General features: G+C 38.5%; 1 protein-coding gene across 1 annotated transcript in view; it reads left to right on the top strand.

Moving 5' to 3' along the window:
* Positions 1 to 2,206: 2,206 nt before the first annotated feature.
* The window catches only part of LOC148954249 (uncharacterized), a 47,161-nt gene continuing 37,942 nt past the window's right edge, over positions 2,207 to 11,425 (top strand). The window contains exon 1 of the mRNA XM_089087002.1: positions 2,207 to 2,353. Within this exon, the coding sequence (XP_088943128.1) occupies positions 2,267 to 2,353 (87 nt within the window). The 5' untranslated portion in view covers positions 2,207 to 2,266. The remainder of the gene's footprint in view (positions 2,354 to 11,425) is intronic.

Here is an 11,425-nt window from a genome sequence, read left to right as displayed (position 1 = left end):
CTCAGAAAACCCGTCTGGTAAGGCAAGTACCGTTCGTAGTAATAGGTGACTGACCCTGGTAAGCCAATGTACCGGTTAAACTACACGCATATTCATGTAGGCGTGAATGTAGGCGTCAAAGTGCGTATACCCTTACTACTCCTACATGCAAAATTGAGCAGCCAAAGGGAAAGTCTGACAAATAAAAATAAAGAACAAAAGAAGGAATTTTGGAATATTCTACCTATATTCCAAAATAAAGGCAGAACCTATGGTGTAGCATCCTATAGTGTTTATTTTTACATTTTTATTTCTTTTTTTTTTGAGGGGGGGTGAGTTATCTAAAGAAAATAATTGGAACTGTAGAAAAGTTGCCCTATGATGGAAGTGCTGAGAGAAAATAGGCTGGGAGTAAGAATTACGAGTAATTACTTCCCTTGAAGTTGGCCTGGTTCTGACCAGAGGCAGTCACTAGCCAAACTGTTTGGGGGGGGGGAGAATGGATTTTGTCTATTGATTTGGGTGATATTGCTATTAAAATTACTTCATTTTTGTGGTTTACCGACTGAGACTGATCTTCTTTCTTCGATTTTACGTCACATATTTCCAGCAGCCCATTTGCCCTGATAAAAACATTTGAGTCATTAAATAGTGGTGCTATTTTACTGACTCAAATTTTTATCCAACTGGATGAAATATTATGGTAGGCACGTTCCCCACCCCCCTACGTAACGCCCCTGCCGATTACTATTGTACATGATACCAGTTCACCCGTTGTGATCGTGAACGCGTCCACTAGGCTTATATCAGAAGGTTCTCACGTCTAAAGTGCCTCTAAGTGACAACATCTTTTTTTTAACTTAATTTAAATATCAAGGAGTCATAGCTACAAATTTAAATCATGCAAATTTAAAATTGACAAGGCTCCTTACTCCAGCAGAGAAAGTTTAAGTAAAGAAAGTTTTCAAAATGTCATCGAGCCCTGTTCACAAAAAAAACTATTGGGCATCATTCACTAGACTTACATCAGAAGGTTTTCCTGTCTTAAGCACCTTTACTTGTATGGACTACGTGACCTTTCAGGAACAAATGCGCAAGAGTGCAGCATTTACTGGGTCCGTAACTTGGACTCTCAATATATAATATTTTGATAATTTTAAATGGATCGGCTACCTCCGAATTTATAAAAGATAGCATCTTGGTTCTCCATGTGGCAAAATTGTGGTTAAATACGCAAAAAGGCAGAAAACCCCTCTTTCCCGTGGTGCAATCTTTTTGGTCATTTTAAAGGGACTCTAAAACTTCTAGGACCATCGATTCAGTACGATCATTCCTGGAAAACAAAAAAAGAACAATAAACATTAAATTCAATGAACTTTTATATTTGGAATCAACATAAAAAGCCTATTCTTTTGACATATTAATTGTTATCAAAATTCCTTTTTTTAAGCTTTGGTTACTATTGGTCGGAGTCACTCCCTATCTAATGTTCTTTACCATGAACTATTTGATTCTACACCATATAGTCCACATACATTTTGGAATATAGGTGGAATATTCCAAAATCCCTTCTTTCTTCATTTTTTTCATTTGTCCTCATTCTTTTATATTTTATTATCGAGGAGGTTTTCTTTGGCATAGTTTCAGAATAGGTTAAATTAGATTATTATTCATTTACTTTTCCAATTGATAAATTAGCAATTTTTGCCTTAAATGCAGATTGCATAATGTGTGTTTTTTTTCAAAAATTTGATGAAATCAGTAAGTACGAGATAGTTTTTTTGAGAGGGATGGTAATTTATAAGAATATTGTTTAAAAAGTGATGATAAGGTAGCCGTTTGTGTGTTTCTTTTTTTTCTGAAATTGAATGGGGCCTTTAAGTACGGGAAGGGTTTTTTCCGTAGATTGTAATTTTTAAGAATATTCTTTAAAAGGGATTACAAGGTAAACATTATGGGAGCCTATGGGCTGCAACAATTCGATTTTCGTGAAATCTTTATGTCTCAGGGTTTGTATCCAACTTGCTGTTTCCTTTCAGTTTCGTGTTTTTAATTTGTTTCATTGTTGATTTAATTGCTTGTTTATTGTATAACTATTTTTTTTGCGTATCTGTATTGTCTGTTCATTGTGTGGTTATTGTATTGTTGTTTATTTTATTGTTCTTTCTTGTCTTTTGTCTTAAACGTTAATTTTGTTTTACTTTCACTTGCTCTTTTTTTCAGTTTGTCTGGTTTAACTGAAATCGAGCATTACTCAGCCATACGCCTTGTGGAGAAAACATTACATATGGATGGGAACGAAAGACCCACTGCAAAAGCTATTCTAAAGCATCCAATTTTCTGGCCGAAAGATAAAATCCTTGCTTTTTTTCAGGTATGTTGTGTTGAATTTATTCTGCTCCAGTTCTTTTTTGTTGACATGAAACTGGTTCAATTTGAGATCGAACAGTTTTATTTTAATTGCGTCGAAATGATTGAACTTGAATCGATGTAATCGCTATGTACTCGCTGCGAACATTTAAACGAAATATTTGTTTTCTAGGTTTCCTCTCTGTCGACCAAGAAATGTCAAATTTGACAAATAATTAAAAAATTACATGGACAAATTGCAGGTAGTAATTGCAGAGGCATTCGCTTAATTTCCGAAGGAAGAAATTTTTTTTAGCATGATGATACTTATTAGACTAAGAGATGCTTTAGATGCAGTTTTTAAGAGAATAACAGTGTAGTTTTGGAAAAGGGGTGAGACGTATCAGCCAAATTTGGGTCTCCCACGTCACGGCCATAGTTCAGAAATGGGCTTTGGTTGTTACGGTTGTTTGCAACATAGTATTGATTCATGATTTCTCCCAAACAACTAAGGTCTATTTTACATAATCATGTTGGGCCAAATGCGGAATACGCTTACTCTCTGTACCCTGGCTTCATCTTTACTCAAAGTGACTAGTTCGAGGGTATCCAGAAATGAGCGTGAAAATTATTTTAGGACCCCAGTAAGTAAGTTGCTTATGAAGATAGTCTCAGTATGTTATGTCTTCCGACTCTTAAAGAAAGAAAGACCGACATGGTGATGAAATTTGGCTTAAAATGTCTGTTATTTGAAACTCATTCAAATACTTTTTTTGATTATGTGTCGTGTTTACGATTGAAGTCCTGTACCAGACAGTTTACCCAGTCAGTCAATCTTCAAAAGCTAAGCCCACCGCCTCTTAATTCTGCTGACCGATACTTGTCTTCATTTGTACCTTGCTTTGTGCATAATTTCATTCTTGAGGTTGTTTTAAGCACATTGTAAATATATGCATTAGTACGCAATTGACAATCCGATCCTAGTTAATTTCTTGCGCTATTATAATGAACAAAGGAGTGTTTTTATTTATTTAGGTTTTCACTCTAGGATAAATAACTTAAAAGTGTCTGAATCATCACCCCCTTTACTCTTCAGTTGTTTAGACTATGAATAGGCATTTGAGGCATAGGCATAGGCTTAAAGGTCCTATCCTTGTAAAGTAAACTAGATAAGTACATTAAAGTGATTAGTGCTATGTACGAGAATAATATTGTTGTGGTTAAGGTAGGACGGGAGGTTAGTTTTTGATTCAGTGTGGAATCAGAAACTAAGAACTGGTTTTCTATCCATCTTGACTAGGTTATTTTGATAAACTTTGTCCTAAGAAACATCGCAAAGGTTATTGGAGAGCATTGTATCGAATGGGAAGGTAAAACTCTTCTAAACTTAGATTATACAGAAGATTTGAGTGACCTAGATAAAGTATTTGAAACATGAGTGAATTTTTGAAGGTTTTTAGATTCCAGGATATAAGAATCCGTTTGGGAATTAATGCTAAAAAGATCAAATTGCTTAGACTAGGAATAAATGAAGGTAAAGAGGTAAAGTTAGAAAACGAGAAAAATTGACTGAACGGTTAGCTTCGCCTAGGTGGCATTAATTGGAATAGTGGATGCAGTGGAGATGGAAAAGGTGGAATAACCCAAGTTGCTGGGTGTTTTTTCGCAGTTGAAAAAAAAAATGGAACAAATGGAAGATAATTCTGCAAGCTAAGAATAGAATTTTGGAAGCCACAGTAACATCAGTAGCCAAGTATGGCTCTAAAACGTGGGACTTTGAAAGACTGAGGAAGATTTGCCAAATAACTTCCAGGGGAATAGTCTAAGAATAGTTTCGGGTACTGTTTTTAATGATGTTTTTCTGACGTTTGAGCTATAATCAAGGAAAGATAAACATGGGCTGGCCACATTTTACGAATTAAGAATGACAGATTGTCAAAGATTGTGTTTTTTGGCCAGCCATCCATCTGGGGCCAGGCGAAAGACGGGCATCTCCGAACGGGATGGGAAAAGGTCATAACAAATTTGAAGGAAATTGGAATTTTATAGGAGGGAGTGAAGAGGGAAGATTTGGATAAATTGGGGTAGAGGAGAATCATGCAACTGTGTTGGCCTTATGTGGCTTGGTAATGAAAGGAGTTCGTAGCAGTAGGAATCGTTTGGTGCCTAGCCGCGCTTTGTCCAATTTGAGGTCAGTCGATACAACATGGACTATAGCAATTTTAGTCGAATTTTTGTCGACTTGATTGGCGTTTGATTTAATTTCCATTTAACATTAAAGAAATTATTGTGTTCTTGATTTTCTTCCTTTCCATCGAGAATTATTTGGTTTTGACATGTACTTCAAAATGAATAGTGGATTTTGAAGGCTTTGAATTTCGAAGATTTAGAACTTGGTAAGCTAAGTTCTAATAAAATTCGCTTCATTTTCCTTTTAGATCCCAAAAAAGATTCCTATTTTTTATTTTTCCGTTGTTTAGAGTCCCCTTCCCTCCCTCAAGAGGTACAAGGAACTTCCGTAAAGTCTTGGAATCATTTTTATCCTAGGTTCGAATCAAAAGAAAATTAGTTTGATCCGTTCTATGGTATTAAGAGTATTGGCTTGTCAGATTTTGCAGTGAACAACCTGTTGCTTCTATTTACCTGTTTCGAAAATTAATGGCAATTGTTTAAAAAAAAACTGCTGTTGTTGTGGCAGTTGAACCCATGATTCGCTGGTGCTCACCGGAGATTCCAATCCTGGACCAACTAACACACCTGACAGTCTCTTCATAACTTATAAGGCACAAATGCAGCGGTCAGCGGCAGTCATTAAAATCACTTCTTGTCACTTTTATTTTAGCCTGTCACTTTTTGTCGCTTTTTCTTTGATATTGTCACTAAAGTCACTTTTTTGTCTTTTCAAATTTTGATTTAGTTGGTGTTTATTTTAATGAGCTAGAAAGGTAATGTAAAACATATTGGACAACAGGCTGTTGCCTGTTGGAAATTAGTAATGGTAATTTGACACAGGAGTATGAAAAAAAAGAAATAATTTGAAAATTCAAAGCAATATCTTTAAATATTTATAGGTTAATTTTGCATAAGTTGTGCATTTGTTTTTCATCACAAGCTTTTGATCGTGCCCTAAACCCTTATCAGGTGGACTGACGGATCCGGGGGGTGGAAGTGATCCCTATCCCTCGTGTTAGGCCTTGCATCCTTCAAATCAATCACAACAAACCCTTGTAGTTAAATCTCAACTTATAGATTCTCTGTCATGCACTATCAGTTTTTTTTGTTGAAATGTTCCCACTTTGCCACATCATAAGTCATATTTGTGTTTCCTCCATTTGATTTAATTTGAACTGTACTTGCTTACTTAATTGAATCAGGACACAAGCTATGTAGCTCTCCCTGGCGACAGGATCTGGCAGACTATTCAATCCCACAGGTTACGGTCTTTGATTAATGGGGCTGTAATTTCGAGCTATGAAGGGTCCCATCTGCAACCATGCCTCTGGAATCCGCCAGTCAGCTCGAGGTCAGATTTGACGGTGTTGAGCCAAGTTCTGGCTTGTCCTCCATGTCGTTTCCTCCAATCAAGTGCTGGTTTGCAGCGTAAGCTTTGATTTTTAAAAGTCTCAGCCGGTCTTCGGTACACATGGCCAAACCAGGACAGTGGTGGCGTCGAATGATAGATGTAATGTCGTACTTCTGGTCACATCGTTGGCGGATGATCGTATTCGGGATTCGGTCGCTGAGTTGTAACCCCAATATGCTCCTCAGGCATCTGTGTTCAAAAGTGTTGATGGCGTGTGCCTTGGTGACTTTTAAGGGCCACATCTCACAGCCGTAGAGTAAGATCGATCGGACTAGGGCATCGTAAATACAGATTTTTGTTTTCTGGTGGATTTTTCCATAGCGGCTTTTACTGCTTTGCAAAGACAGCGGAAGCTGATGCAATCCAGCATTGGATTTCTTAGCTACACCCGTCATTGATGTCAATGTATGATCCGAGATACTTGAATTTATTAACAACTTTAATCTGCCTTTGGTTAAGGGTTATAGGGGTAGAGTTTATATCTGGGGCATTAGACATAGCTTTAGTCTTATCAATATTAACTTGAGCCCCACTGGGGTAGCAGCTTCGGAGACTTTCAGAAGCATTTTCTGAGCTTCACCAACGCATTTTCCTAGAAGAGCAACATCATCGACATAATCCAGGTCGGTGGTACTGAAATCAGGGCTAACATTGACTCCTTCGAAGTTTTGCATTGCTTTTTCATTACTCGATTGACGACAAAATTGAATAGTTCAGGACAGACAACACACCCTTGCCTCACACCGAAGTCGATATCAAATAACGGAGAAAGTTCTCCGTTGACTTTGATGCAGGCTCGTGTGTGTTGATAGTAAGCCTGAATGAGTCGTATGACAGAAACCACAAAAAAATATATATATAAAGACGACAAACGGTCTTAGCCAGTAAATGAAAACGAAGAAAAAAAAAACCCGAATATTTCGCCTGTATCTAACAAGGTGTCTTCGGCGTAGAGAAAAAAAATAAACTAAAACTAAAAAATATACGTAAAACTAAAATAGACTAACTTAAAAATACAATATACATGTACTTAACATCTACAATTTGAGCTACTTTCGTGAAACCACCTCACAAAAGTAACTGGATTAAACGTTTTAAAATAACGAATGAACAAAGAATAAGTTATTGCGACATAATTTTATGCAAAGGTTTTGATGCTGCTATTCCCTAAGGTTTGTTATTTGAACTAACCCCTGGGACATTTTGCAGTATTTTATTTTAATTTTTAAATATAGATTGATTTTTTTAAAATAATATCATAAATAGGATCAATATTTATATTCCCAGTTTCTCTATTAATTGATAAACCTGCAAAAATATGTTTTTTATTTCTAATGCTTCAAGAGCCCATTGAGTGAAACCTTTATCATTGTGAATGGCTGTTGCCTCCTCGAACTGCACAAAATGGTCCGAATAAAAAAAATTATGTTCTGCTAAAGCTGAACTGAAACTTTATGGAGGTTTTGTAAATTTTAGAGTATTATCTATTGAATTCCGGTGCTCAATAAATCGTTCCACCAATTGCTGGTGTGTTCGACCGATGTAAAAATTTCCCGTAAGAGCAAGGGATGCTATATACTCCACTTGAAGATATTACGTGTTATATCTTTTCCAGAATTTAGAAAGTTACTCAATGGTCTGATTGATTTAAAACAAGTTGAAATATTTTGCTTCATTAAAGTCCGTTTAATTTTCTCCCCAAGAACTGGTATGTAAGGTAATGAAACGTATCTATCGGAAATTTTAGGGTCCAAAAGTTGAGAACCTTTTACCCGTTTGTCGTCTTTATATATATTTTTTTGTGTTTTCTGTCATGGCTGGCCAGTTCGCCTTTAGATCTTTGGGTCGTATGATCTTAGGTGAGACACAGTCCTCTTCCATTGCCATCCAAATTCATCCCCGGATGACTGAATCGAAGGCCGTAATGAAGTCAATGAAGAAAGCGACGGTGATTTGTTGATGCTTGGCTCTATGTTCAAAAATCGGTCTCAAGGTGAAGAGTTGGTCAATACAGCCCATGCCGCCTCAGAAACCAGATTGGTTGGGGCGGGTTCTTTCATTGTGGACTTTGTGGAATTGGTTAAGCAGAATCATTGCAAAGATCTTTGCTGCAATGCTCATTAGTGAGTCCCTCTGTAATTTTTGCATTCAATGCGGTCGCATTTCTTGAAAACTGATATTATAACCGAGTCTCGCCATTCCTGGGGAAACCGTTCCTTAGCCCAGATTGAGCAGAAGAGCTTCTGTAGTGTCTCAGCGAGAATAGGAGCAGCTTTGTAGACTTCTGCCGGGACCTGGTGTCTTGTAATTCCTCGACTTCTTGATTGCCTCTTTGATCTCTTGTATTGAGGGGGTTGAACATTGACGCTGCTGTATGGGGCTTGTTGACTCGGTGGTACTGAGTTAAGGTTGGTGTTTCTTGGCTGGAGTGCTGTTGTGCTATTAATGGGAGGCGTTTGAGTGGAATAGATGTTGTGAATGGGGTTCAGCAGCTTCTGGAAGTGGTACTGCCATCCTGCGATTATGTTATCTTTTCTTGACAGAAGCGTTCCATCTTCACCTCTTACTCCAGTCGAGATTTTTTACTTTTCCAAGTTAATTCTTTTAGTAGTTGGTAAAGCTTTCTGGTGTCTGAATGACTAGCAGCCTTCTGTAGATCTGCTGCCACGTGGTCCCAGCAGCGTTGTCTGTTGCGTCGGGCAGACTTATGGCATTCTTTTCTCAGTGTTTTGAACACTGTGGACTTGGTATTTCTGATCTGTTGTTTCTAGTTTAATAGCTTGATGGTGTCTTCTGACTGTTCTGAGATCCATTTTTTCCGCTTCCGATTTAGCCTGCGAAGGACTTTTTTAAAGGCGTCTATTATGGTGTCTCTGATCTTTCTCCACTCGTCTTTTATGTTTATGGTGGTTGGTTCGTTATCGTCGTCCGTGGACAGGATATCAAAACGGTTAGATAATTCCAAGCGGAACTCTTCTGCGACTGCTTTATCATGAAGACATGCTACATCGTATCTCGGAGGAGGTTGCGTTCGTTTCCTGGAGGCTAGCTTTATGGTCAGGAAAGCTTTTAGCAGCATATAATCGGAGCCGTTCTTTGCTCCCGTGTCGGCTCCACGGTAGGCTCTACAGTTCTGTATATAGCTTTGCCATCGGTAGGATATTAGCAAAAAATCCACCTGGAATTGGGCTCTTTCATCTCGGGAGCGCCAGGTTATCCTCTGGGATAGTTTGTGTTCGAACAACTTATTTGCGAGTACAAGATCATGCTGCTGGGCAAATTCTACGAGTGGGCAAATTCTCCTTCCATGCTCGTACCTGTCGCCCCATCCAAATCTTCTAACAACACTTTCGCGGTCAGTCTCGTGACATACAACATGGGTGCTAAGATTACCTCCTAGGATGAGTAGATCACGGTTTGGGACTGTTATCAATGACTGGGTCAGAGCATCGTAGAACTCGTCAACTGTACTTTCGTCCGCGGCTCTCGTTGGTGCATAGGCTGAGATGACAGTGATGTTGAACAGGTGACCTTTGAGACGGGCCTTTGCCAAACGAGGTGAGATTGGCTGCCATTCAACTAGGGATTTTGCTGCCTTAGTACTGAGGAGGAGACCAACCTCCGCATTGCCAGAGCCATCGGTAGGACCAGAGTTGAAAAAGTGGAATTCTGTTTTTTCGCCAGGGGTGGAGACGAGCTCTTCTTCCAAATTTCTTTTTAGCCGGGTTTTAGATTCACACAGAATATCTATGCAATATGTTTTGCATTCTTCTGCAATGAAGGTCCGGGTCGCAGGGCATTTCAATTAACAAACGTTCCAGCACCCCACACTGAGGGATGGTCGATGTTTCAACAGGTGGTCGGCTAGTTCACTTTGCGTCGGGGCTGCCGGAGCCTCCTACGCATCGCTTGCCGGGAATGCCTTAGCCAAAGTTTTTTTTTTATTCTTTCTGCCATATCCATCGATTCGTGGGAATATATTTAACTGACGTATCCCAAATCCGACGACACCCCTTCTGTATGTTAGCCGGCGTCCGCCATGGTTGGATTGGCAGGGCCGTTGCCACCCTCCTGCCGCGGTGAGGCCACGCATCTGGATTTCTCCCTGAAGATCTAGGGACAAAGTAGGTGCCTGTGGTGCACCCCAGAGACCCACAACCCTCTTGGGGGCGGAACAGCAACCTTTATCTACCCAACCTAGTCTACAGGGGAGCTTAGAATGAATTCATTGAACTGAAATCAATGCAAAGCCATAATTTTCTATATTGTAGAGTAAAGTGTATACTTGCTTCAAAGGTGTCTTTTGAAATGGGGGGGGGGGCTGTAAACCCAGATTTCCAGGTTTTTAGCCACGTATGATCAGTTGTACTGCTTTTGAATTGGACCAATTTTCAAGAGATTTCAGGCTCTTTTTCGAAAATCTTGAAAGCTTATTTTCGTAATTCCTATATACTGTTTTGTTGGATGTCGCTAACAGTTACCACTCTTGAATCGGATTCTATTCTTAATAATATTGGACTTTACTCAGGAAAAATAGTTTGTTTTAAGCATATTTTTACTCTCGGCTATAATTGGCTGAGATTTTCCATTTATTAGATAACCGTGGGTGTACTACAGTTTTACAGCCTTGTTATTTTTGTTACTTTCCTATTTGCTTCTTATAATAAATGATAATAAAAAAAAAACAAATGAATGAAATAATAGGAATTTACTCTTCTCATCCACAGCCAAACTAGAGGACTCTCCTGGAGGCAAAATATAAAAAAAAGTAGTGCCTAGGACCTTTGCAGTCCCTATGCCTCTGTTCTGAACGCCTCTGAAAAGCCACTTTCTGTCATTTTTTATGAATGGAAAAGTTTCTAAAGTCACTTTTCTTGTGCATCTCGTTGTGGATGACCCCTGCAAACGTAGAAAACACCTGGGGGTCTGTTATACCTCTACCCTGAAATCCCAGGCTTTTATGATTTCTCCTATAATTTCTTACATTGTTACGTACAAACATGTGAAATAAATATCTAACAAAGCCCTAATTAGAAGGAGAGTAGAATTAGTCAGGGAATGATTATCTCCAATGGAAACGCATAGAATGGGTTTTGGTTGCCAATTTTATTCTCCTACCATAACTGTTTGGCTACTGTTCATGCATCAATAAATGGGAAGAAAAATTGGCTTTCTTTCACTTTGGTTAACAAGCATAAACATTTTCTAAGTTTTACTTTATACTTACTTTTTGGATTCGGTGCATTTAACCTACAAATTTATTGAATATCCCTTTGCTGCCTGTCTACAAACAAACTTTATGTTTCAAATTTAAGAGTTTTTTTAATAAAGTACACGCTAGTCTCCTTTTTTCCAGAGGCGAAAAGACGCGAGTAATTATCTAAACTTTTCTTTGTCTTATACAGGGATGGTGCTTGTGTAGAGGGCGAAAAGTTGACTTTGATTTCAAGACATAGTCGTTTTTTTGTCAAGGAAGTAAGTAGCACAGTGGCTGCACATGAATCAATTAACAAA

This window comes from Artemia sp. Qi Xiang Cuo, chromosome 3 (assembly GCF_049724085.1).
Source record: "Artemia sp. Qi Xiang Cuo chromosome 3, ASM4972408v1, whole genome shotgun sequence".
Taxonomy (NCBI): Eukaryota; Metazoa; Arthropoda; class Branchiopoda; order Anostraca; family Artemiidae; genus Artemia; species Artemia sp. Qi Xiang Cuo.
Note: the sequence above shows the minus strand (reverse complement) of the source record. Positions and strands in the feature narration are given on the sequence as shown.